Genomic DNA, 21,636 nt, shown 5'->3' on the forward strand with positions numbered 1-21,636 from the left:
TGTCCTCTGGGGACAGCCTCTCGGGGGCAGAGCCGGTGGCAGGGTGCCCTCATGTTGTCCCGAAGCCTTTTACCTTTTACAAGTACATTCTACGTTGTCAAAGTACATCATTCACCCGCTGGCCGCCTCCGGGGCAAACCCAGGCCCCTTGGAGAGGTGACATGACGGCCTCGGTGTACAGAGACAAATGTGCGTGTGTTGAACGATCGCTCTCTGCCAAGGTGGGGAAGAGGGGCGAGTGCCGCACTTCGGCCTTGTCATGGTTTGAGGAACCCATAACAATTTATTGTCGTTTAGACAATTACTCTGTCGCCCGGTGACCCCTCCCCACCTGGGAAGGGGAATTGGAAAAAAACAAGGAAACACAAGGACTGAAATATGAACACATTTAATAGAATAAGACTAAATAATTAACATTAATAATAATAAAGAACCAGTACTGATCCCGATACCAATATAAACCACACGAGGACTATTCCCAGCCCGTTCCCCAGCAGAAGCCGTGCACTCCCTGCAGGGACAGCCAATGTGGGACCCTGCGAGCGCTGCGGCTGCGGGAGGAAGGGAAGGGCTCAGGGCTGCGGCACCGGGGCGAGGAGTGCTCAGGATGGCAGCCATCAGGGGAGGGGGAGAGAGAGAGAGAGAGAACTCCTCAGCAAACTTCCTAATTTATACTGAATGTGCCGTTCACGGTATGAAATAACCCTGTTGGCAGCTTGGGGCAATGCCCGGGTCTCTCTTCCCCTCGTCCCCGCACCTTGAAAACACCGAGACCTTGAAACCCGCACCCCAGAGCTGGCGATAAAGTAAATATTATCACCAATTCAGGCACTACAGTCTCCTAAAAGTGCAGTTTTCCCAGGCATTAGAAGAGACCTTACTGAGAAGTAAAATTACTGAAAGAGAAATTAATCCTGTGTCACTCAAATCAGGACAGGAGGAAGCCCGCTGGTTTCCCTTGGTTGGCTTTGCAAGGCACCTGGCAGCTTGTGGGCACCCGACCCTGCTCTCTGCAGTTAAATTCCTTGGTTTCTGCTTTTCTCCAGGTCAGCCAGCGAGTCCACAATCTCTGCAAAACACAAGGATGGCGTTAATCAAAACAGAATATTTGTTGTAGGCTTTTTTCCCCTCTGGCCCTGATGAGAAGATAGCTCTAGCTCTCCCTCACTGATAAGATCTGGGACATGAAGTCCCTCTCTCCTCAGGCCAGCACCATGGGGCAGCCGTTAGCAGGGATGGCCCCAAGGAGACTCAGGTGAGCCCAAAGAGACGCAGCCATGTATACGGAGAGGTGCCTGGAAAGAGCTGTGAGAAGACATCCTTCCAGCTCAGCCCCACGCAGGCATGGCTGGGCATTGGATTAGAGGAATAAAGACATGCTGTATCATCAGGGCAGATTTGACAAGGTCTCTGATGAATTTTTGGCGTTTTACATTTCAGCCCAGGTGATTCCCTGCCGCAGGGTCTGTCGGGAGAGGGAGGCACAGAGAGCACGGCACATGGCCGAAGCTGGGTGGTTTCTTACGCACAGTCTCCACATCTCTTGTACGGAAACCATCCCCATGGGAGGGAGTGGATGAGACTGAAGGAAGTTTTCTCCACTTGGAGTGGTGAACTGAAGGAAGGGTACAATCCCTATGCCTTCAAGCACACTAGAAACGTTCCTCTCTCTTTTTCCTGCTGTTTCTGTTAAATCTTCTGATGGACATCAATTATTTATCTCATCAGACCCTAGCCAATTTCATAAGCAGTGAAATCTTCCCCGCTGCAGAGCAGTTCCCAAGATTGCAATTTATTGCTCAAAGCCCAAGGCAGAAAACGTTCCTGCACGGGGTCGTGGCTGCTCCTCCAGCTTACAGGATCTACAGGACCTGAGTGGGGATTAACCCACACACCCCTGCTCCCAGTTCAACTCTCCTCTGAGAGAAAAAGCTGACTTTTACGTGATGTGAGATGAACAGCCTGGTAATAATGACAATAATAATTGTCAAGGCATGGATAAACCTTAACTCTATGAACCATCACACTACAGCAGAAAGAGAGGTCTGGTATTAGGGGACTCGTTAGCATAAGAAGGAAGGACAAGGAGTCATCTGCAAACACAAAGCCAGACAAATTCATATGGAAAATAAGGGGCAAAGTGACCCCTGAAGCAACTGATGGAGGGATACAAAGGCCTGTGGAGCATATGTCCGGGGTACTTGGGATACTTACCCTCCGCAGAAGGGCGTTGGGAAGGGTCAAAGGCCCGGCACCGGTCAATGACTTTCCGCAGGTCTTCAGGACAATCTTCCCCAACAGGATCCCGGTAATGGTGGTCGCAGATTTTCTCCATGATCTCCTGGGGGGTGCAGCCTAGACAACAGACATGCAAACAGGATTGTCAGGACAGAGCTCTGCTGCCAGAGGAGAGTGCTGGGGAGGAAACCCAGTGCCAGGAAACCCTGGCAAAGCCAGGCCAAGAGCATTCCTGCAGTTTATGGCATGGAGAAGCCAGCAGAGAAGCCACCCAAACTGTGTCTGCAAGGAGCCACCCTGTAATTGGCATGACACCATTGGGCTCCAGTGGAGCAAGGAGATGTGTTTATGCTTCAATGCACAGGAACATCAAATAGAGACAAAAATTACTGGCATGCTTGTGGTTTAAGCATGTCGCTGAAATGCCATGAAGCTGTTGTGCAGAGCTAGGTGCACCGGGGATTGCCACTGAGACCCACATGCCACGGAATGCTCCAGGAAGGAGCAGGGAGCATCCAACGCCAGCCAGCAGCCCCACCAGGCTGTGTGGCTTTTATACGGGGAATGAGATACAGCTGCCTCACCTTCGAATGGGATTTTGGAGGTCGCAATCTCCCACAGCACGATCCCGAAGCTGGAAGGAGACAAGCAAGAGTCTCAGCATCAATCCTACCGCCTTCTACTCCTTCCTAACGGAGGGGACTGTCGGGCTATGCCAACCGCAAACATGTGTCTGATTAAACCTGGCCTTTTCCATAACTCAACAGCTACTCTGCCCGACATCTGCCTGCTTATGGGCACCTCTACTGGGAGGGACAGACACACCTGTATATTTCACAGGGCCTCTTGTAGGGGTAGCTGCTTTCTTTCAGGTTCTCAGGGGCAACGTAAGCCAGCATAGAGACTTGTTTCCAGTTCTTCTTGGCTTTCCTCTTGATGGATGACTCTGTTTCACACAGCTCAAATCCCGACAGCTGATTGAGAGAATGAGAGAGAGAGAGAGGGAGAAGTGGTAGAAAAGCAGTCTGCAGAAATCTGTGGCACCGCTGGCCCAAGCTGGAGAAAAGAGAGTGAGGTGCCCTGGGCAGCAAAAGCCAAAACCCTAGGTGCAGACAGTTGAATTGCCCTAGCTTCAGCTCATCCCAGGGTGGATGGCTCAGAAACGCTCACTTTGCTGATGATAAAACAGATAATGATGAACGGAGATGTTAAGTGTCTAAGGTGACAGGGCAGATGACTCTACCCTAGCTGTTATTCTGGACCATCAAAATTACCTTTGGTGTAGGTAGGGGAGGACATCCACAAAAAACACGCAAAACTCCCAAAAGCCTCTCCAAGTGTGGTCCTTACCTTCACACAGTAATCCCCAGCCACCAGGAACTTGCTACTGCAGATGCAGCCATGGAGTCGGGACTTCTCCTCAGTCCAGTGCAACCTGCAGCCAGACAGAACCAAGGGCTGGTGATGGACCCATCCCCACCTTAAGTCTCCCTTTTTCCATGTAGGGGACAGACCGACATGCGCCTAGAGAAGCCAGCAGCTCTTGGCTTGTCTTGGTGGAGCAACCCTGCCAAGCCAACCTTTCCGGCAGGTGCTGAAAGAGCTACTGTGGGCAAAATAATGAGCCTTGTGGATGAGCAGGGCCTGTAAGAAGAACTGGCCTTGCCATAGAGCGCTCCTGAAGCTGGCCTATGGGTACAGGGAAGGGGGTTTCTCCCTTCCAGGCCTTCACAAGCCAGATGTAGGGCCAGCAACCAGGGGAGGTGGGCACTACTGCATCCAAACTCACCACCTACTTCTTCACCAGCCTCCCATCCCAGTGTCCCAAGGTGATGGAAACAGTATATAACAGGATACCACCGCTTACCAATAGAGACCAGGAAGCTAAGCACGGCTTGTGGACCACCAAGTGGACTCACCGCTTTAAACAGCAGCTCACCTGTAAAGACCTCTGGCGGCTCCCAGGGCCATCCGAATGCGGACCTCCCAGGAGAGATGCCGTTGCTTGGTCAGCACATCCCGCAGTGTCCCGTGCTTACAGTACTCCATGACGATGGAGAAGCAGGGGCTCCCATCTGCAAGGCAAAACCCTGAGCATCCCACCTTGTGCCACCTCTTGGGAGGGGACCATGACAAACCATCTGCCACCAGCTAGCATCCAGGACAAGCAGGGGAGAGAAAGGGTGACATTAACCTGACACCTCCTACCTTTCTCCTCAATGCAGATCCCGTACATGCGCAGGATGTTTGGAGACTCAAACTTCTTCAGGGTCTGAATCTCCTTCTCAAAGATGTCCCTCACCTTCCTGCAGAAAGGGACAGCATGGTGAGGCCCACAGAGCAAGACGTGGTGCCATGCCACCCTCCCCTCCTGGCTGCCCCATGTCGCTCCTGCCCAGAACAACTCACGCCGGGTCGGTGGTCAGCGGCCTCTTGAAGGTTTTGACGGCGACAGGGTACTTGAGGTACTCGCCCTCGTAGAGGTCGTAGCTCTCCGTGTCCTGCAGGTGTCTGTAGAAGGTGAGGTGGTCCCGCTCGATCTCGGTGATGTCTTCTCTTTTACCAACATTGACCTTCTTCAAGGCTGCTCCCGCCATGCACCGGGAGGGAACGAGGGACATGTTAGGCAGGGCTTAGAGGGAAAGGACACAGTACACGGGGTGCCTAGAGGTGCAATGCTGACTTACACTCCATCACGCGCACAATTTTGTTGAGCTCATTTTGCATCCAGTCTACCTTGGTCTCCATACATTCCCTGTCGATGTAGATCTCCCCAGACACCTCTTTGGGCTGCTCAGTACCTGAGGAGAGAAATGTGCAGAGGTGGGGCCGGTGGATGAACATGCAGGAATGAAGTGGTTAGCTTTTCTCGTGGTTTAAATGTCTGCTTGGCTCTCCTTGACCATGGCCATCAAGACAAAGCTGGACAGCAGCTGCGGAGAGGTGCCAACCGCTGGTCTCAGGGAAAGAGGGTTTGCTGAATGCTCACTTACTTGCAATCACCTGGTCCAAGAAAGCCCTGTCGTCCCTCAGGTCCTCGGCGTCCTGCCTGCGACGGGTCTTTGCCTGGAAAGCCTCCAGGAAAGCTTGCTTCTGCTCTGCCTGCAGCAGGAGCGAGAGCCCCTGAGCAATGTCCTCCAGGCTCTCATTCACCCAGACGAACTCCTCACTGTTGCTGCGGGCTCTCAGGAACTTCTGTATCCAGCTGGTCTGGCTGTATTTCATCACCAGTTTCTGGGCTTCCCCCAGCACCCGGAGCAGCTTCTTCAACAGTTTCTCTTCATGGTGGGAGATGTGCTTTGGTGGCTGAGCCTTGAGGATTCTCACAGGCTCCAGCAGGATCTGGATGCGCTCCACGAGGCGCTGGCACTGGTGCTTACAGCACTTCACCTGCTCGAATTGTGTGTGAATGGCCTGTGCCACAGAGAGGACCCTCTCCACAATGTCCATGGTTGTAGCAAAGGGCTTGGCCACTGGGGACACAAGCTGACGGTGTCGGGTGGAGGTGAGCCTCGGGCACCACTCGGAGATCAGCCGAATGCAGCTCTTCCACCCTGAAGAACAGCCTTAACATGGCACGCCGCCCTCCAGCTCTCCTAGAGCCCCTTAGATCTACTTGTGCTTTCTCTGCTTCGCCCGGCACCGTGGCCACTCATGGAGACCGGAGCGGGCACTCACAAACAGACATTGGGAGCAACAGTATTGACAAGAGATGTTTGGGCTTGGTTTACCTAAATTAATTTAGCATTAGCCATACTAGAGAGCTTACGCTCGGATGAGCGGTGTCAGCAATGACCCAAGGAGCATCCCCTGGGCAGTGCTCCCCCGGCACCAGCCCCACGCCACCCTGGGGTCTTGCCCACGGAGCATAAAGATCCTTTTTCCCTTCTAGCCAAGGTCTCTCCAAGTCATCTGATTCTGGAGAATGGCTTTGCATTTCAGTTTTCTAATTTAGGAGGTTTTGCATGCTTAATAGTCACTCAGGTTTTCTTCCCTACAGCCATAGAGGCCATAAATATCTTCTTTAAAAAACAAACAAACGAAATTTCTCTCAACTTCTGAAGTTAGGACTCAGAAGACACGTCCCCACATAATAAATAATAAAAGCTGTCACAGCTTTTCACGCCTTCACAGCCCCGGCATCCCCCTACTTCCCCATATTTTGTTCTTATAGCCCTGTATTGCCTGCTTAATATTTTAAATAAAACTCTTTCTACACGCTCAGCATCCCTGCAGGGACCGTCCCTGCTCCCCAGCCTGCGTCCAGGCAGCAGGGACAGAAAACTGCCCAGCTTGTGGGGAAATTGGCAGCAGCCACCCGCGCTGTTGCCGAAGCCAGCACTGAGAGAGGGTTGCCGGGATCCACCAGCTGGAAACGAGACAGAAACGCACCCAGAAACGAGCTGCAGCCACTGTCCCTTCCTCTTCAGGCTCTCTCCAGCACGGCCCCCATGGAAGAAGCTCGTCCTCTTGCTGAGAGAAATCAGCCGGGTTGACCTGGTCCCGCTTCGCTCGCCTCCGCCTCGGCCGCCTCTGCAGACTGGAGAGGCAGGGCAGGACCAGGGCGAGTTTATAGGGCGCTTCCTCTGGCCACAGCTCCCGCGGGTGGCGGAAGGAGCGTTGAGCAACCCGCTGTGGCTTCCCATGCCACCCTGGCTCTCCGTTCCCAGAAAGCTGCTCGGGTTGGTGGAGGAAGGGGCCACGTGAGCCACGTCCCCCTGCACTGGGTTTTTCCAGCTGGAAGAAGGAATTGCCAGCAGGAAGAAGGGGAGGGGGAGAGGCTGTGCCCCCCCCCCATATTGACACTTGCTGCTATTTTGAGCACCCCAACACCTTCTGCTGTGCCGCCAACCCCAGCAAGGCTTGCCCAGTGCACTGTAATGCCCTGGGCATCAGCTCAGCGCCGGGCAGCAGGACCCTCCAGAGCACACCCATACTGCACCACCATGTCCTTCAGGACCTTCCACTCCCCTCCCCATCCCCGCAGCCCCAGGACCCCCCCAGCATCAAAGGAAGTGCTGGAAACAGCGTTTGACCTCTTCGGGGAGTGCAGGAAGTTTTGTGGGCGGCTTCGTCAGAGGGCCAGGCTGATTTTGAGAAGTTTGGGGCAGCACGTTATGCTGTTGCCCAACTTTGGAGAAGCGACGGGCGGCTCCCACCAGCTTCCGCTTACTGAGAACCCCGGGGTCACGCAGGTTTGTGGTGGTTCCCCCCTGCAAAGAGCATCTCCCGCACCACTGCCGTGGTCAACAGCAAGGATTTCGTCAGCACGGGGAGCCAAGAAAGGTGACCGCAAGGGACTGTGGCACCAAGGGCCATCGGCACCTGGGAAGTGATGCACGGAGGGTAGGAGCAGCCCCGAGGGATACATTCGCCAGACCCTTTTTAAAAGGCTTTATTTTTTCAAAATATACAGTTTATTTACAATTGTAGTGTCTACAGTTTTATATATAACTTTATTCCAAACCTTTAAATATCCGCAGTAAACATTAGGAAAAAAAAAATAAAAATCACAGGATCAGCAAAAAAAGGCATCTCGTAGCAATTCCGTTCATTGGAGTTTGAGTTTCAAGTAGCCAATGTCTACAAAAAACATGAACTTGATGAATCTGGCAGAGAAATATGGGTGCAGTGGTTAGAAAAAGGCAAAATCCGGACCTGCGGGACCCCCACCCCAAGGGCTGCAGGCTGGGAAAACCCTGTGCTGGTTTCAGGCTGGGAGAAGGACCCAGGATACAGAAGCCCCTCGGCACGAATTAGGTGATGGGGTTAACTGCAGCATGTGGGACACCCCGGGGAGGGGGCACCCTGGGATGGCCAGGGGCTTGGGGAGGGGGGGGGGGCTCCAGCGAGGTGCCGGGGCGGAGGAGGGCATTGGGCACTTCATCTCTCAGGCAGCAGATCTGCCTGCGCATCCGTGGCCTGGAGCGGGAGGGCGGCGAGGAAGGGGCAGGACCCCTCCAAGGAGCCCCACAACCTCCTCCTTCCCCTTTCCCCACATCCTCGCCCCCCCCATTCCCCATGGGAGTGCCGCAGCTGGACCATGGTGCGCCACGGGGATGCTCCGGTGTGGGGCCACCGGTGTGGCACAGCCCCCAGGAGGGGGGCAGGGGCCAGCCGGCCTCGCCGAGGGCTGGGGAGGGACGCCAGCCCCAGCCTGGCAGGGACGGAGCCGGGCGCCGCGCCGGGGCCGTCAGTCCTCTTTCTCGAAGGTCTCCTCGGGGATGAGCGTCCGGAAGGGGTGATCCCAGAAGCGGGTGCTGATGCCGAACCCTGCGGGCAGTGGAGAGAGCGCTGAGCCCATGGCACCGCGGTCACCAGGGTGCCGCTGGGGACAGGGCGCAGCTCGCTTGATGTTAACCGAGCTGGTGCCACCATCATCAAGACCAGCAGGGCTGGGGGCAGCCGGCACACGGGGCACATGGCTGGGATGGGACATCACCCAACTGGGCGCAAAGGTGACAATGGCTGACAGCGACGCTGGGGCCAGGCCGTCCCTCTGGAGAGGGTGGCGAGGGAGGAGCGCCTGTGTTTCAGGGAGGGAGGAAGGCAAGGAGAAGGTGAGGAGAAACAGCAGAGGGAGCAGAAGGAGCTTGCTGGGCCATGCCACCAGCCCCAGCTTATCTGGATGGGGCGTTTTCTCCTAGGAAACCGGGCAAAGGGCAGGTTGAGCAAGCGCTGAGCTGATGAAGGTGTGGGGTGGACCAGGGGAAGCCCGGGGCCTCACCCTGCACCCGCCAACGCCTCCCGGCAGGAGGAGATGCTGCCCCAGGCACCCACATCCCAGCACCACTGGGGTTCTGCCTCCGCCCTGGCATCCCCGGGTGGCATCGGTGCCCGCCGGCAAGGTGGACTGCTGCCTTCGCCCTGGTGCCACGCCGGCACCCTGTCCTCAACCCCGGGGGGCTGAGAAACGCGCCCCATGGGGCTGCAGCACCTGGTACGTTGCTTCCCCAGCACCATGGCTCTTGGGTTTTCCCCCCCTCAAATCCCAAACGCCAAATATTTCAGAGCATCAGCCACACACCCGCAGGGCAGGCTGGGCTTTGACAGCCCTCTCCCCCACCGGGATGCAGGGGGGAAAGGCGGTGCTACCTGATTTTTGGTGTTCAAAGTGGTGCTTGACGTGATAAGCCTTCAGCCCGTACAGGTAGGTGCCTTTCTTCGGTGAGCCGTAGTGCAGGTAATAGTGCATCATGTCGTAGATGACGTAGCCGCAGAGCCCCCCGACGAACACCGAGAGCCCCAGCACCTGGGGCAGCATGAGCTGCAGGATGCCGTAGAAGAAGGCCATCACCAGCGAGGCCGGCACAGGAGGGAAGACCAGGCGGGAGCTGTCGAAGGGAGACTGGAAGCGAAGAAGGACAGTGGGACAGGCAGCTCTCAACTCACTCCGCGTCCCCCACCCCCCAGAACATCCCTGCACTGGGGACGCCCATTCGGGAAAAGCCAACACCAAGAAACTCTCCCCAAAAGATGGACCCGGCGGCAAGAGCAGCCCCTCGCCCACGCCAAGGTGGCCGGGCAGCTGGTGGCTTTGGCCGGCGGGTCCCGAGCTCCACAGGGATGTTTCCTCCAGCGAAGCTAGAGGGAGCCCATGGTTTTTTTCCGTCTTTCCCCTCACCCAACCGGAGCTTGCAGGTTTAACTCCAGCTCCTCCGAGCCCGTCTTGCAGCCCTCGCCGGTATTAGGTAAGGGCCCCCGCTCGGGGCGAAGATGCCACGAGTCACGTTGAACAGGCACAAACAGGCTCCGCCTGAGCAAAGGCCACCGTTCCCACGGCCCGGCGGGCGCCGGCGGAGGCGGGAGCTGCGACTCACCTTGTGGTGCTGCCCATGCAGCAAGAAATGCAGCGTGATGAGATAGTAGTTACTAGCGGGCGGCTTCATGTGGAAGACAAAGCGATGGATGAGGTACTCTAGCAGGGACCACAGGAACATCCCCAGGAGGAAGATGAAGGGGAAGTAGTATTTGTGGACGGGGATGGAGTACTCTACACAAGGAGACATGCAGCAGTCAGCAGGACAGGCCGGGTGGGGGTGCTCTTAGCCATCGCCATCCTCCCATCGGCAACCGGGCGAAGCTCAGCTCTCCGTCCCTCGCACCTCTCATCCTCCCGTCGGCATCCGAGAGAAGCTCGGCTCTCCCTCCCTCGCACCTCTCATCCGCCTCCCGCCCCGAGCTTCCCCGGGGAGCTGCCTTCCCAAGCACCGCTCCAAAACACTTTTTTTTTTTTTTTTCCTTCCATTCCCATTAATTTACGCTCTTTATGGAAACAGTCAGCTCCTCGCTGACGCAAGGAGTCGGCAAGGGGGGCACCTCCTGCATCCCAGATGCCAAGGGGGGCCTGGACGTGCGCTCCAGGGACGGCCCTGTCCTTACAAAGCTGCTTTGCCCACCAGAAGGCGGCAGGAGGGACCTTATCTGCGCAGGCAGAACTCGTGACAGTTAAAAGTGTGTTGCTGGCATTGTTTCCTTTTTATTTTGGGGGAAAAAGGCTAGGTTTGTTGGGCACTTTCCCCCGCAGAGCATTTTTCAGCCACCTCCTCCTTTCGGAGGCAGCTGCCAGCCCTGCATCCTCGCTAGCAGAATTCAGATCCTCCACCTAAATGTACTCGGTTTTTTTGGGGGGGGGAAACAAAAATAAAAAATAATCCTTTGGCAGCAAGGTGCCGAATGCCGCAAGGAACAGGGTGCAGCGGGCGCTCCACCCCGCAGCCGGGCACAGCTGGCACTGGGTGGCACCTTGCAAAAAAAATAGGGAGCCCAGCAGAAAAAGAAGGCAAAAAAAAAAAAAAAAAGGGAAAAGAAAAAAAAAAAAAGCAGCACAACAAAGAAGACAGCCTGCCCCGGCCACGCTTGTTATTCCCGGGGGAGCAGACAGTGGGAGATTCAAGGGCAGGCGCTCCGGGCAAACAAGCCCCGCACTGTGCGATGCCGACGGCGCTGAGAGCCGGGTTTGTTTGCCCGCCGCACGGCGGGCACCCAGCCGCAGCCCAGGGTGGGTGTCAGCGGGGAGTGGCACGCACCCCAGTGCCGGTGGGCATCGGTTTTGGGGAAAGGGAGGCAAGAAGGAGCAGGCGACACCTCGGGCCAGCGAGTTCCCTGCCTCCATCCACCGCCCCTCCCCGGGGGACCGAATGGGGTGGGCGAGAGGAGAGGATGGAGGTGGCTGAGCTCAGGGTTTTGAGCAGCGCGGGCGGCTTTGTGCAGGGGACATGCCGGTGGCCGCGGGGACAGGGGCTCGCCCGCTGCTCTTGCATGCGGCTCACGGTGAGCATGCACGGGAGGAGGGATGGGGAAGGGATGCAGTGGTCTCCCCCTGCCCCTGGGCATGACGGGGAGGGGACAGTGAGCCGAGCCCAAAGGCTTCGCCGCCACTCGTACCTGTGGTGAAGGAGGAGAAGAGCCTGGTGTTGCCCTGGGCGAGGGAGGTGTAGCTGACCCAGCTGAGATAGAGCACCACGGGAGCCCACACCATGAACACCACGTACCTGCGGGGCAGAGGGGGTGTCAGAGGGAGTGTGAGACAGCCCCCCCTCCCCGCCAGAGGCACCGGCCAGGGCATGGCGCAGACCCCCGGGGGCTCACCATGCCGTCTTGGAGAAGTACTCGAGGATATCCGAATGGAAGAGGCGGATGGGCCGATCCACAGGCTGGTGCACCCACTCATCATACTTCTCCCCCAGGTAGCCCACTTGCCACAGCAAGGGCTTCTGCCAGTCTACCAGGTCCTGGGGGAGCAGACAGCGGTTGTACCCCTGCGGGACCCACACCCTGCCCCGGTACCGGGCACAAAGCTGTGGCGCATCTGCATGATTTTGGGCTGCAAACCCCTTCCCGTGTCCCACGAGCAGCTGCTTCTTGCTCCAAACAGCCCCAAGCTCCCCACCAGCAGATCCACACCCACATCACCCCCATCCACCCACCCACGCGGGGCCAAGCTCGCCCCCGTGCCACCGGGTACCTGCCAGCGGCTCAAGGTGAAGGTGGCTGTACCCAGACCTGGCACAGCATCAGGCCCTGATAACCGAGGCTTTTTCGCCTTCCTGTGGGGAGCTGCCAAGATAAGATAGTGAGCAGCGATACCCCCTGCTCGCCAGCCCTGCCAGCAAGCCGCCGGTAGGACACGGAGCCCATCACCGTGGCATTACCCTGCCCAAGGGCTTTTCTCCTTGCAGAGAGGGGCGGCCGCAGCCATTTGAGCGCTCCGGCGGCGAGGAGCGAAGCAAAAGGGGATGGGGAGCAGGGATACAGGGTGGGAACGCAAACGCCAGCCGCCGCTGCAAGCGCATGGCTGCATTCCGAGCACGAAGGGACCCGTGCGGGCGCGCATGTCTGTGCGGGACAGAAATAGAGAGACCCAACCTGCAGCACCGCCTCTGCCGCCGCTCAGCATCCCCGGACACGTCTTCCACGGGCCCGGCCAGATAAGGTGGTTTCTCGGTCGCACCCCTGCCCCCGGGACAGAAACCGCACTCGCCTAGCCGAGCCCCGCGCCTGGCAGCTCTCCATCGGCCCTCCTGCACCGTGCCGCACCGGTGCGGCAACGCCGGCACCCAGGGCCATGCCACCGGTCATTTGGCAGCGGTGGTGGTGGGAAATGGCTCGGTTCGGGGTGTTTCAGGGCAAGGAGCCGAGGTGGCCGTGGGTATTTTTGGGGCTCTGCTGCAGGCAGGGATGGAGGCGATCGCCCCGGGAGGGGAAACAACTTCAGCCGGCAGCGGGTGCATGGGAATAGAGATGGAGAAGGGACGGAGACACCCTTCGTCGGGGAGGCAGCGAAAAGTTAGAGCGAAAAGGTCACTTTGGGGTGGCAGGTTTGTTTTTGAAGGCGGTCAGCGGTGAAATATTAAGATGTTGGGGGGGTGGGGGTGTGAAAGGTGTTCTCCTGCTCAAAAAAAAAAATAATCCTTTTGCAAGATACCCACGATATGTGGCCGTGCCCTTGGCGGCCAGACGGTGCCACGGAAGGCAGGGACATCCAAAGGCACCTTGGGGACAAATGCCTGCTCCCATGGCGTGCTCGGAGAGGAGGTGGCAGGGCAGGGAACACCCTGCGCGCACAGGGAGCACCGTGCCCGGGCCGGGGCATCCCTTTAGCGCTCATTACCCATGCTCACTCAAGAGGGAAAAATGGAAAAAATAAACAAAGACATCACGGGGAAAAAAAAATAATGAATAAAGCAAGCAAGGTGTGGCTTGGCAGCGCCTCCCGCTCGAAGGGCACAGCCGCTGTCAAGAGAAAGCCATCGCCGCCCGCGCAGGAGCCTGCCGGCATGGCTGCGCCTGGGCAATAAATTCATGCCGGCTGCTCTGGGAGAAAGGGCAGGAGCAGCCGGATCAGCTCCCGTCCCTCCCGGCATCCCTCCCACACCCAGCAGAAAGCTGGCGCTCATGCAGGGAAGAGGGGATCCAGTCTCCCCCCACCCCCCCCAGAGCACTCCGGCAAACAGCGTGCCGGAGAAAACACTGGCTCTGACCTTCTCCTCGTCCACCGATTTGCAGCGGGGATCCATCTGCGATGGGGTCTGGGCTGCAGCCTGCACCTGCTTCTCATCCACCGGCTCGGGGTCGCTCTGGAAAGAGAGGGGAAAACCCCAGGGTGAAGCACCGGTGGCAGACACGGCTGGGGACGGGGGTGGCCATGCCACCTAGGGGCACGGGCAGAGCAAGCTCGCGCCCGCCTGCTAAATAAATAAGGGAAAAAATCCCATGAATTTAAGTCAGACAGTTCCTGCAGAGCCGGTTCCTGAGGGATGCGGCTGCCGGCGAGCTCTGCTGCGCTGCCAACCTTGCCCCACGCATCACGTGCTCAGGTTTTTTTTGGAAAACCCCCACCAAGCCCAATTTTCGGACCACCCCACCGTGCTTATGGTGCTCTGAAACGCCCTGGGCCAGCCCTTCCCCTCGCAGATGGGCAGTGCCATGGCACCGCTCACCTTCCCTGGGGCCAGCAGCCCGGCGAGCACCAGCCGGAGCCAGCGCCGCTGCTGGAAAAGCCACGGGCATCGCCAGGTTAGCGCTCACAACGCCGGTGCTGGGCTACCTCCTCTCCACCCGGCTAAGCCCAGCTTGGTGTTTCGGTCCTCGAGGGAGCTGGGCTGCTGGCAGCTGGGAACGCGGGACGGCCGGTGCCACCACCCTGGATCCAGGCATGGAGCAAGGAAAAATCACAGGTTGCCCCAGAGCAAAAAGTGGCCTTTGCATGGCGGCGCTGGGCCGGGCACCTTCGCCACGGGCCACGCGAGGTGTGGTGGGGGACTGGTTTTGGCTAGAGAGGGCACACCAAAGCCGGGGGGGGATGCGCCGGTGTGGCGGCGGTGGGATGGAGCCCGGGCTGCCGTCCCGCTGCCAGGGCTGGCGGAGAAACAGGAGAAACCGGCCTCGTCTGATGCTTGGAAGCAAACGCGCTGCCGGCTGCCAGCACCGGCCTCCTTCCACGGCCCTGCCAGCTCCGGCGCCGGCCCTGCCGCCGGCTGGGGGGCTTGGCGAGATGGCAGCTTGCCCGTGCAAGCCCCCAGCCGGCCGTGCCCCCCGGCTGGCCGGACAGGACGTGCCAAACATGCCTTTTCTCCCGCTTTGTCACCTTGAGTTACCCATTAACCCGGCAGCAGGGTACGGCACGGCCCGGCAGCCCCGGCACAGCAATGCCCGCCGGCGCTCCCAGCTGTGCTGCTTGCAGGGAGGAAAGGTTTTCTCCCGGCAGCCGGGGATGCTCTCCCTGCTGCTCCCATTCCCTTCAATCCCATCGCATCCTGGTTAGGGAATAACCCCGTGCCGGAGGAGCCGGGATGCAGGAGGAAGAGTGTCACCTCGCTGAGGACAGACAGGACTTTACTCCGTGCCGCGCTCGTGACGCCGAGGCAGGGCCCGGGCGCTGTTTGCCGACACCAGGCACTCCTTGCCGGCCGGGCTCCCACCCCCTTTCCCAGGCTAGCCAGATTTCAAGCCTCATCCCACTGGAACGGCAGCTGCACTACCCAGCCCCGAGGGCAGGGAAGGGGACATTTCCAGCCAGGCTGGACCTGAGCAGGCACCAATTTTACCACGGATGCCATGAAGCACTGCTCCTCCCTCTGCAAGTGTCGTGTTCCCCCCCCCGCCGATATTTTCAGCTTTGCACTCTCCGTCCTCCAGCCAGACATCCCAAAACCCCGGGAGAGGCTGGATGCCTGGAAAGCCAGCCGAGGATGGTCAAGTTACGGTTTTGCCTCCTCCCCAAAGTGGGTGCTTTGGAAGGAAATTGGGCTTTAAGAAATGGCTTCTCCATCCCCTGAGGAACGAGCCCACCTCAAGGCTTGCCCCCGCAGCCTCGCAAGCAGCAGGAAGGATGCTTAAGAAAGCCGGGCTGGTGCAACACCCCGGCACCTCTCCTCCCCTTTCCGGAATGTCCACGTGCCCCCAGTTCCGCTACCCACGGATGCCCGAGCACCACGCTGCGGCTGGAGGCTTCCCTGTGCCCCCAGGGCGGGGAGGCAGACGGGGGGCTCGGACCCCACCTTGCCAGCAGCACCCGGCATGGGGAGGGACGGGTGCCACCGGTGAGGTGCCATCACCCTGCGTGCTACGGCAGCACCCGTCCAGCCTCGCCTGAGTCACCTCCTCCTCCCCTTCCTCGGCCGGGGAGCAGGAGGAAGGCTCTCCTCTTGTTCACCCCGGGGTTGGCACCCAAAGGACCGGCCGGGGTGTGAGCCATGCCTGCGTGCCCCAGCTCGCTCCCCGGCGCGGTGGCAAGCTCCTGCCTGCCCCGAGCATGCAGGGACCCGGCGGGGACTGAGCCCCACCGGCACCCGGAGCGGCGCTGGGGCTTCTGCCCGTCCTCCTCCTGCAAATAAAAGGCGGGTTGGAAGGAGGCTGAAGGGGTCTTTGCGAGTGCCGGTTGCCCGTGGGTGATGCTGATGCAGCCAAGCCGTGCCCCAGGCAAACAGGTCCTGCCAGGAGAGACACGCAAGAGGCCTGATGTAACGAAGGGAAAGTTAACGCCTATGAAAGTGCCGCCTTCCTGCGCCGCCGCCCCGGCGAGCGGCAGCACCGGCGAGGTGTCAGCTCTCCTGTCGGTAGGCAACAGGGCCAAACACCCGCGGCACGGCACCAGGCGGTGACCGGGTGGCCCGGTGCCACCTGCCTCCGAGCATCCCACTGCCCTGCGGGGAGCTCGGCGACGGTCCGGTGCCCGCTGTGCCTCCCCGCACCAGCGCTCGGAGTGTTAACAGCAAACCACAATACGGACAGGAGGGAGGGTCCCATGTGCCTGGGGTGCAGGAGGAGCTGGAAACCCCCCCCGGCTGACACGGGGTGATGCCGCCGCTCCACCAGCAGCCCCAGATCCCCATTTTCCACCTGTGCCCATCTGCCCAGCGAGTCAAACGTGCGCCCTGCCGTGCCCCTCCAGCACCTTCCTTGAGCTCCGAAATGGCTCGATTTGCTGCTGTCCTCATGGGACAAAGCCGCGTCGGGCATTCAGGCTCTGGCACGTAGCAGGAGGACGTCCCCAGGAGGGGCAGGGAGCCCAGGGGAGGTCCCCACCCATGGTGGCACGCTCCCAGCATCGCCATCCCACCAGCATGGCCGTCCCCAGCTCGTGGAGCCCCACAGGGCTGCGTCTCAGCCCATTAAACACCGGGCGCAGCAAGGAGGTAGAAGGTAACTTATCCCTATAATAATGATAAAAAAATAAGCCGCTTCTTGTTACAACACTGAAGGACACGCGAGCGCCTACGTGGAAGCGAGCTGGGGCTGGGATGGAGAGCCAGGACAAGCCCGACACGCGGCGCGAGGAAGGGGAGGACACCAGCCCCGAGAGAAACGGGGGATTTACGGTGACTCAAGGCCACGTCACACACCCCAGAGAGGCGGTGATGAAAGTCTCTCGTTGCTTAAATTTGGAGGGGTAATTAGATGATCCAGTTTCCCTCTAGCGAGGCTGTGAAAATCCACCGTCTAGTTTGGGTAATTATGGCTTCTCCCTTTGATCTCCCCTATACGTTCTGTTTGCATAGATAAAAAGTTTGGGGGTTAATCTGTCCGCAGCCAAACGGGGCTGAGTGACGCGGAAGAGGGACCTGCGGCCGAGGGATGGAGCTGAGCTCCCAGGAGCTGGAGGAAGGGGAGTCGGCGCGATGAAGGCCAGCTCTCATCTTCCCCATCGCCTCTCGTGCATTAACACGTATTTTCTTTAACTCATTTGCAAAACCCTCCAAGTCGCCTGGGTGTCAGCGTGTGGGGGGGATGATGCTGGATGCCTGCATGGCTCCCGCATCCCTCGGCGTGGGGACGGTGGCATAGCCATGGGGGTCTGGAGCCGCATCGGGGCACGGGTTCGATGCGGCCCTGGGACCTCTGAGAGGCACCGGGGGTCGGGAGCCGGATCGGGGCAATGCGACACCTCCTTTGAAGAACTGCTTGGGGTACGGCTGCCCCAAAGCAGCCAAAGCAGGAGCCCAAGCGCCACCGAGGGCGTTGACTCCCCCCCCCCCCAATCTCCCTCCAACGGGGATTTTTGGGGGGCGGCAAGCCCGGCAGAGCAGCTCACGCGTCAGGTTCACGCTGGCAGCAGCCTTGCCATGCAGCAGGCAGCTCTTTTCCCTCCTCCTGCCCGCTGTGTTACAGCCCGGGATGGTTTATCTCGTGCCAGGCAGTGTCTGATCTCCCTGCGCCCCGGCGTTATCACGCCGTGTATTTGCATTGGGACGGTGGGGTGGCAATTCCCTTCGGTGCAGGCTGCAGCACAAGAACTCGTTTGTCCGGTACCTTCCTTCGCCCCAACCCGTAGGGCTCGTCACGCCTGCCAGGAGGAGGAGGAGGAGGAGGAGGTGGCAGCAGCGGCAACCAGTGTCCCAACAGAGGAGGTGCCATCGCCGGGATCCGGGGAAAGAGCGGGCATCGCACCGAGGCTGAACAAAGCCCCATCTGTGGCGCTGCCGCCGATGGAGGCTGCGTCGCGGGGAGGAGGAGAACCAGGGAGTGCAAACATCAGTGTGGAGGGACCCGCCGGTCACCGACCCTGCCGGGGTGTCCGGAGGGGACAAATGGCCACTGGGGCTGGCAAAGGGGGCTGGGCTGGCCCCGCTGCTCGGGCGTCCTGCCCACGGCGTGCCGGTGAGGGCTGGGAATGGGGGCGGCAGCACCCAGTGCCATGCTGCCTCCTGGAAGTTCACCCGGCGGCGGTGGCGGCACTTCCCAGGGTGTTTTCCCTTCTGCCTGGGCTGAGCACGGGGCTGGCATGGCAAGGATGGTGCTGAGTCACAGCCACCCTTGCCCCATGCTGGGACAGTTATGGAGGTGGCCGGGCTCCTCTTCCCGGCAGCGGCCGCCCATCGCTGGTGAGCCCCGGTGCCCAGCACAGCACCCCGGTCCCTGGCCGAGCGCCAGCGGTGCCAGGGAGGGCGTCCTGCTTCTTCGCCCACCCCCTGCCACACGGCCCTGCTCAAACCGACCCCGAACTGCGTGTCCCCACCTCCTGCCCAACTCCGGAGACCCCAGTGGCTCCACGCCGCGCTGGGGTGAGCCATCAGCCCTGCCTCCCAGCACGGGGACATGGCGGGATGCGAGTGTGGGGTGGGACCCCACAGGTACCAGGCTGTGTGCACCTGGGACATGGTCCGTCTCAGGCCCGGAGGAGCCCGGATAATATACATCTCTGGATCCTCTGCATCTCAGGCCCCACAGACCCCACCCCATAGATGCTGGCAGCCCCACAGACCTCCCCGGAGCCATCGTGCCCCCTGCACCCGGGACCTCTGCACCCCATGCGCCTCAGGCGTCATCCGTGCAGGACCCTGGGAGCCTCCAACACCCCCTGCCCCATACAACCCCTCGTGCCCCATACAACCCCTCGTGCCCCATACAACCCCGACCCTCCACAGCTGGGACCCCCGAGCGTGCCGTGCAGCTTAGGTCCAACGCCCACCACATCCCATAGGGCTCAGACCTGGACCTGGGTGCCCTATACACCCTATATGTGCCCCAAAGACTCCATGCCACATACATCCCAGACCCCATGCAACCTCTGCATGCCCTGTACAGCTTGGACCCTGAGGAGCCTGGACCTGGGGTGACCTATAGACCCCACAGGGCTTGGACCCTGCACAGCCCATGCCCAGGGTGCCCTATAGACCCCGTATGGCTCAGACCCTGTGCACCCCAGACTTGGGGTGCTCTATAGATCCTGCACTGCTCAGATCCCGCCCAGCCGGGACCTGAGGCACCCTATAGACTCTGCACACCCTGGACCTGGGACACCCCAGATACAGGACACCCTATAGACTCCATACACCCTGGATCTCACCCAGCCCAGACCCAGGACACCCTATAGACCCTGTATATCCTGGACCCAGGACACCCTGGCTTTGGGGTACCCTATAGACTCAGCACACCCCAGAACCTGCCCAGCTCAGAACCGGGACACCCCGGTCCTGGGGCAACCCTATAGACTTTGTACAACTGGAGACACACCTGACCCTGTATATCCTGGACCAGGGACACCCTATAGACTGTACAACCTGGTCCTGGGGCACCCTACAGACTCTGCACACCCTGGATCCCACCCAGCCCGGACCCAGGACACCCTATAGACCCTGTATATCCTGGACCCGGGACACCCCATAGACCCTATGTATCCCGGACCTGGGGCACCCTATAGACTCTGTACACACTGGATCCCACCCAGCCTGGCCCTGGGACACCCTATGGATTCTGTATATCCCAGACCCGGGACACCCCAGCCCTGGGGCAACCTATAGACTCTGTACAACCCGAGACACCCTGGTCCTGGGACACCCTACGGACCTGGTATATCCCAGACGTGGGGACACCCTATGGACCCGGTATATCCCGGACCCGGGACACCCCGGCCTTGGGGCACCCTGTAGACTCTGTACAACCCGGAACACCTCGGACCCGGGACACCCTATGGACTCTGTATATCCCAGCCCCGGGGACACCCTATGGACCCTATATATCTCGGCCCCGGGACACCCCGGCCCCGGGACCCCCCGTAGCCCCCGCAGACGCCGTGTCCCGCCCAGCCCGTCGCCGCGGGTACCTGCTCGTCGCCGCTCTCCATCTCCCCCAGGTAGTACTGCTCCAGCCAGCGGCGGGCGTTGGCGGAGTGCCGGTGGGGGGGCCCGTCCAGCGCGGCGCTCACGTCGGTGCCGGCCCGGCTCCGCAGCAGCTGCTCCCCCCCCGGGTGCAGCCGCACGAAGCCGCTCAGGTCGTAGAGGCGGCGGCGGCAGCGGACCAGGCAGGCGCCCTGCGCGCAACGCGACCGCACCTCGGCGGCGCTGAAGGAGCGCGGGGGCGCCGCCATGGCCCCGGCTCCCCCCGGGACGTCCGTCCGTTCGTCCGTCGGTCCGTCCGTCGGTCGGTGCCGCCGCGCTGTGCCCGCACCTGCTCATCTGCATACATGCATATGCCGCGCGCCGCGCCACGCCCCCCCACCCCGCCCTGGTTGGGTGGGGACGGAGCGGGGGGCGGGGATTGGGCGGGGGGGCCCCGCCCCCGCGGCAGGTGGCCTCGGGGAGGGGGGCGGAATGGGGAACCCACGGCGGGGGGGGCCGTGGGGGGAATTGGGGGCAAAAGCGGGGGTGAGTGGGGGGGTACGGGGCACCCACGGGTGGGGGAGTGGGGGCAGATGGGGGGGCTGAATTGGGGGTACGGGGCACCCACGGGTGGGGGAGTGGGGGCAGATGGGGGGGCTGAATTGGGGGTACGGGGCACCCACGGGTGGGGGAGTGGGGGCAGATGGGGGGGCTGAATTGGGGGTACGGGGCACCCACGGGTGGGGGAGTGGGGCCAGGTGGCGGGTGAATTGGGGGTACGGGACACCCATGGGTGGGGGAATGGGGGCAGGGGTGGGGGGGCTGAACTGGGGGTACGGGGCACCCACGGGTGGGGGAGTGAAGGCGGGGGGGGCAGGAGTGGGGGGGTAGGGGGTACTCACAGGTGGGGGAGTGGGGGTAGGGATGGGGGGGGTGGGGGGGTACGGGGCACCCGTGGGTGGGGGAATGGGGGCAGGTGGGGAGGCTGAATTGGGGGTATGGGGCACCCAGGGGTGGGTGATGGGGGGAATGGGGGCAGATGGGGGGGCTGAATTGAGGGTATGGGGCACCCATGGGTGGGGGAGTGAGGGCAGGTGTGGGGGGTGAATGGGGGGGGTACAGGGCACCCATGGGTGTGTATGGGTGCCCCCCCTATGGAGGGGGGAAGCAGAGTATGAGCATCCCCGAGGGAGGGATGGGGGGTACGTGGGCACCCCAGGGGGTTAGTTGGGGGGTGTAGGGCAACTCAGGGAGTTATGGGGGGGGAATGGGGCACCCTCGGGGGTATCACCCTTCCCAGGCCCCCCCCCCCAGCTCTGTGGTGGCCAGGGCAGAGGCACCCCCAGGCCCTGCTCAG

The 21,636-nt window shown here is 60.5% G+C and overlaps 2 protein-coding genes across 4 annotated transcripts; both read right to left on the minus strand.

Moving 5' to 3' along the window:
- Positions 1 to 379: 379 nt before the first annotated feature.
- MLKL (mixed lineage kinase domain like pseudokinase) lies at positions 380 to 6,826 on the minus strand. Of its 3 annotated transcripts, XM_054201250.1 has the most exons (12): positions 6,631 to 6,826; positions 5,232 to 5,792; positions 4,926 to 5,039; positions 4,648 to 4,822; positions 4,447 to 4,544; positions 4,178 to 4,313; positions 3,589 to 3,673; positions 3,064 to 3,212; positions 2,823 to 2,872; positions 2,215 to 2,355; positions 980 to 1,069; positions 380 to 896 (listed from the first exon to the last, which is right to left on the minus strand). In XM_054201250.1, exons 2-11 carry the CDS (start codon positions 5,686 to 5,688, stop codon positions 1,017 to 1,019), a joined length of 1,458 nt encoding a protein of 485 aa, XP_054057225.1. In that variant the 5' UTR covers positions 5,689 to 5,792; positions 6,631 to 6,826; the 3' UTR covers positions 380 to 896; positions 980 to 1,016. The 3 variants fall into 3 exon arrangements, with proteins under 3 accessions (XP_054057225.1, XP_054057223.1, XP_054057224.1); XM_054201248.1 differs by having other exon boundaries at positions 380 to 1,069; positions 6,631 to 6,825; XM_054201249.1 differs by having other exon boundaries at positions 380 to 1,069; positions 5,232 to 6,825.
- Positions 6,827 to 7,675: 849 nt separating this feature from the next.
- FA2H (fatty acid 2-hydroxylase) lies at positions 7,676 to 20,599 on the minus strand. Its single transcript, XM_054199772.1, has 7 exons — positions 20,285 to 20,599; positions 13,722 to 13,817; positions 11,830 to 11,972; positions 11,626 to 11,732; positions 10,059 to 10,231; positions 9,334 to 9,586; positions 7,676 to 8,511 (listed from the first exon to the last, which is right to left on the minus strand). The coding sequence occupies exons 1-7, from the start codon at positions 20,546 to 20,548 to the stop codon at positions 8,432 to 8,434; spliced, it is 1,116 nt and encodes a 371-aa protein (XP_054055747.1). The 5' UTR covers positions 20,549 to 20,599; the 3' UTR covers positions 7,676 to 8,431.
- Between the last annotated feature and the right edge of the window lie 1,037 nt (positions 20,600 to 21,636).

Source organism: Rissa tridactyla, chromosome 4 (genome assembly GCF_028500815.1).
Source record: "Rissa tridactyla isolate bRisTri1 chromosome 4, bRisTri1.patW.cur.20221130, whole genome shotgun sequence".
Lineage (NCBI taxonomy): Eukaryota > Metazoa > Chordata > Aves > Charadriiformes > Laridae > Rissa > Rissa tridactyla.

What these genes read in the sequence shown, in the direction of transcription:
- FA2H (XM_054199772.1), bottom strand. Translation starts at nt 20,548, where the DNA reads ATGGCGGCGCCCCCGCGCTCCTTCAGCGCCGCCGAGGTGCGGTCGCGT. An exon ending in TGGAGAGCGGCGACGAGCAG is followed by an intron (nt 13,818 to 20,284) that starts GTACCCGCGGCG and finishes CTCTCTTTCCAG; the next exon opens with AGCGACCCCGAGCCGGTGGA. An exon ending in CTTTGAACACCAAAAATCAG is followed by an intron (nt 8,512 to 9,333) that starts GTAGCACCGCCT and finishes CACTGCCCGCAG; the next exon opens with GGTTCGGCATCAGCACCCGC.
- MLKL (XM_054201250.1), bottom strand. Translation starts at nt 5,688, where the DNA reads ATGGACATTGTGGAGAGGGTCCTCTCTGTGGCACAGGCCATTCACACA. An exon ending in AATTGTGCGCGTGATGGAGT is followed by an intron (nt 4,823 to 4,925) that starts GTAAGTCAGCAT and finishes TGGCGGGAGCAG; the next exon opens with CCTTGAAGAAGGTCAATGTT. An exon ending in CCGCTGACCACCGACCCGGC is followed by an intron (nt 4,545 to 4,647) that starts GTGAGTTGTTCT and finishes CCCTTTCTGCAG; the next exon opens with GAAGGTGAGGGACATCTTTG.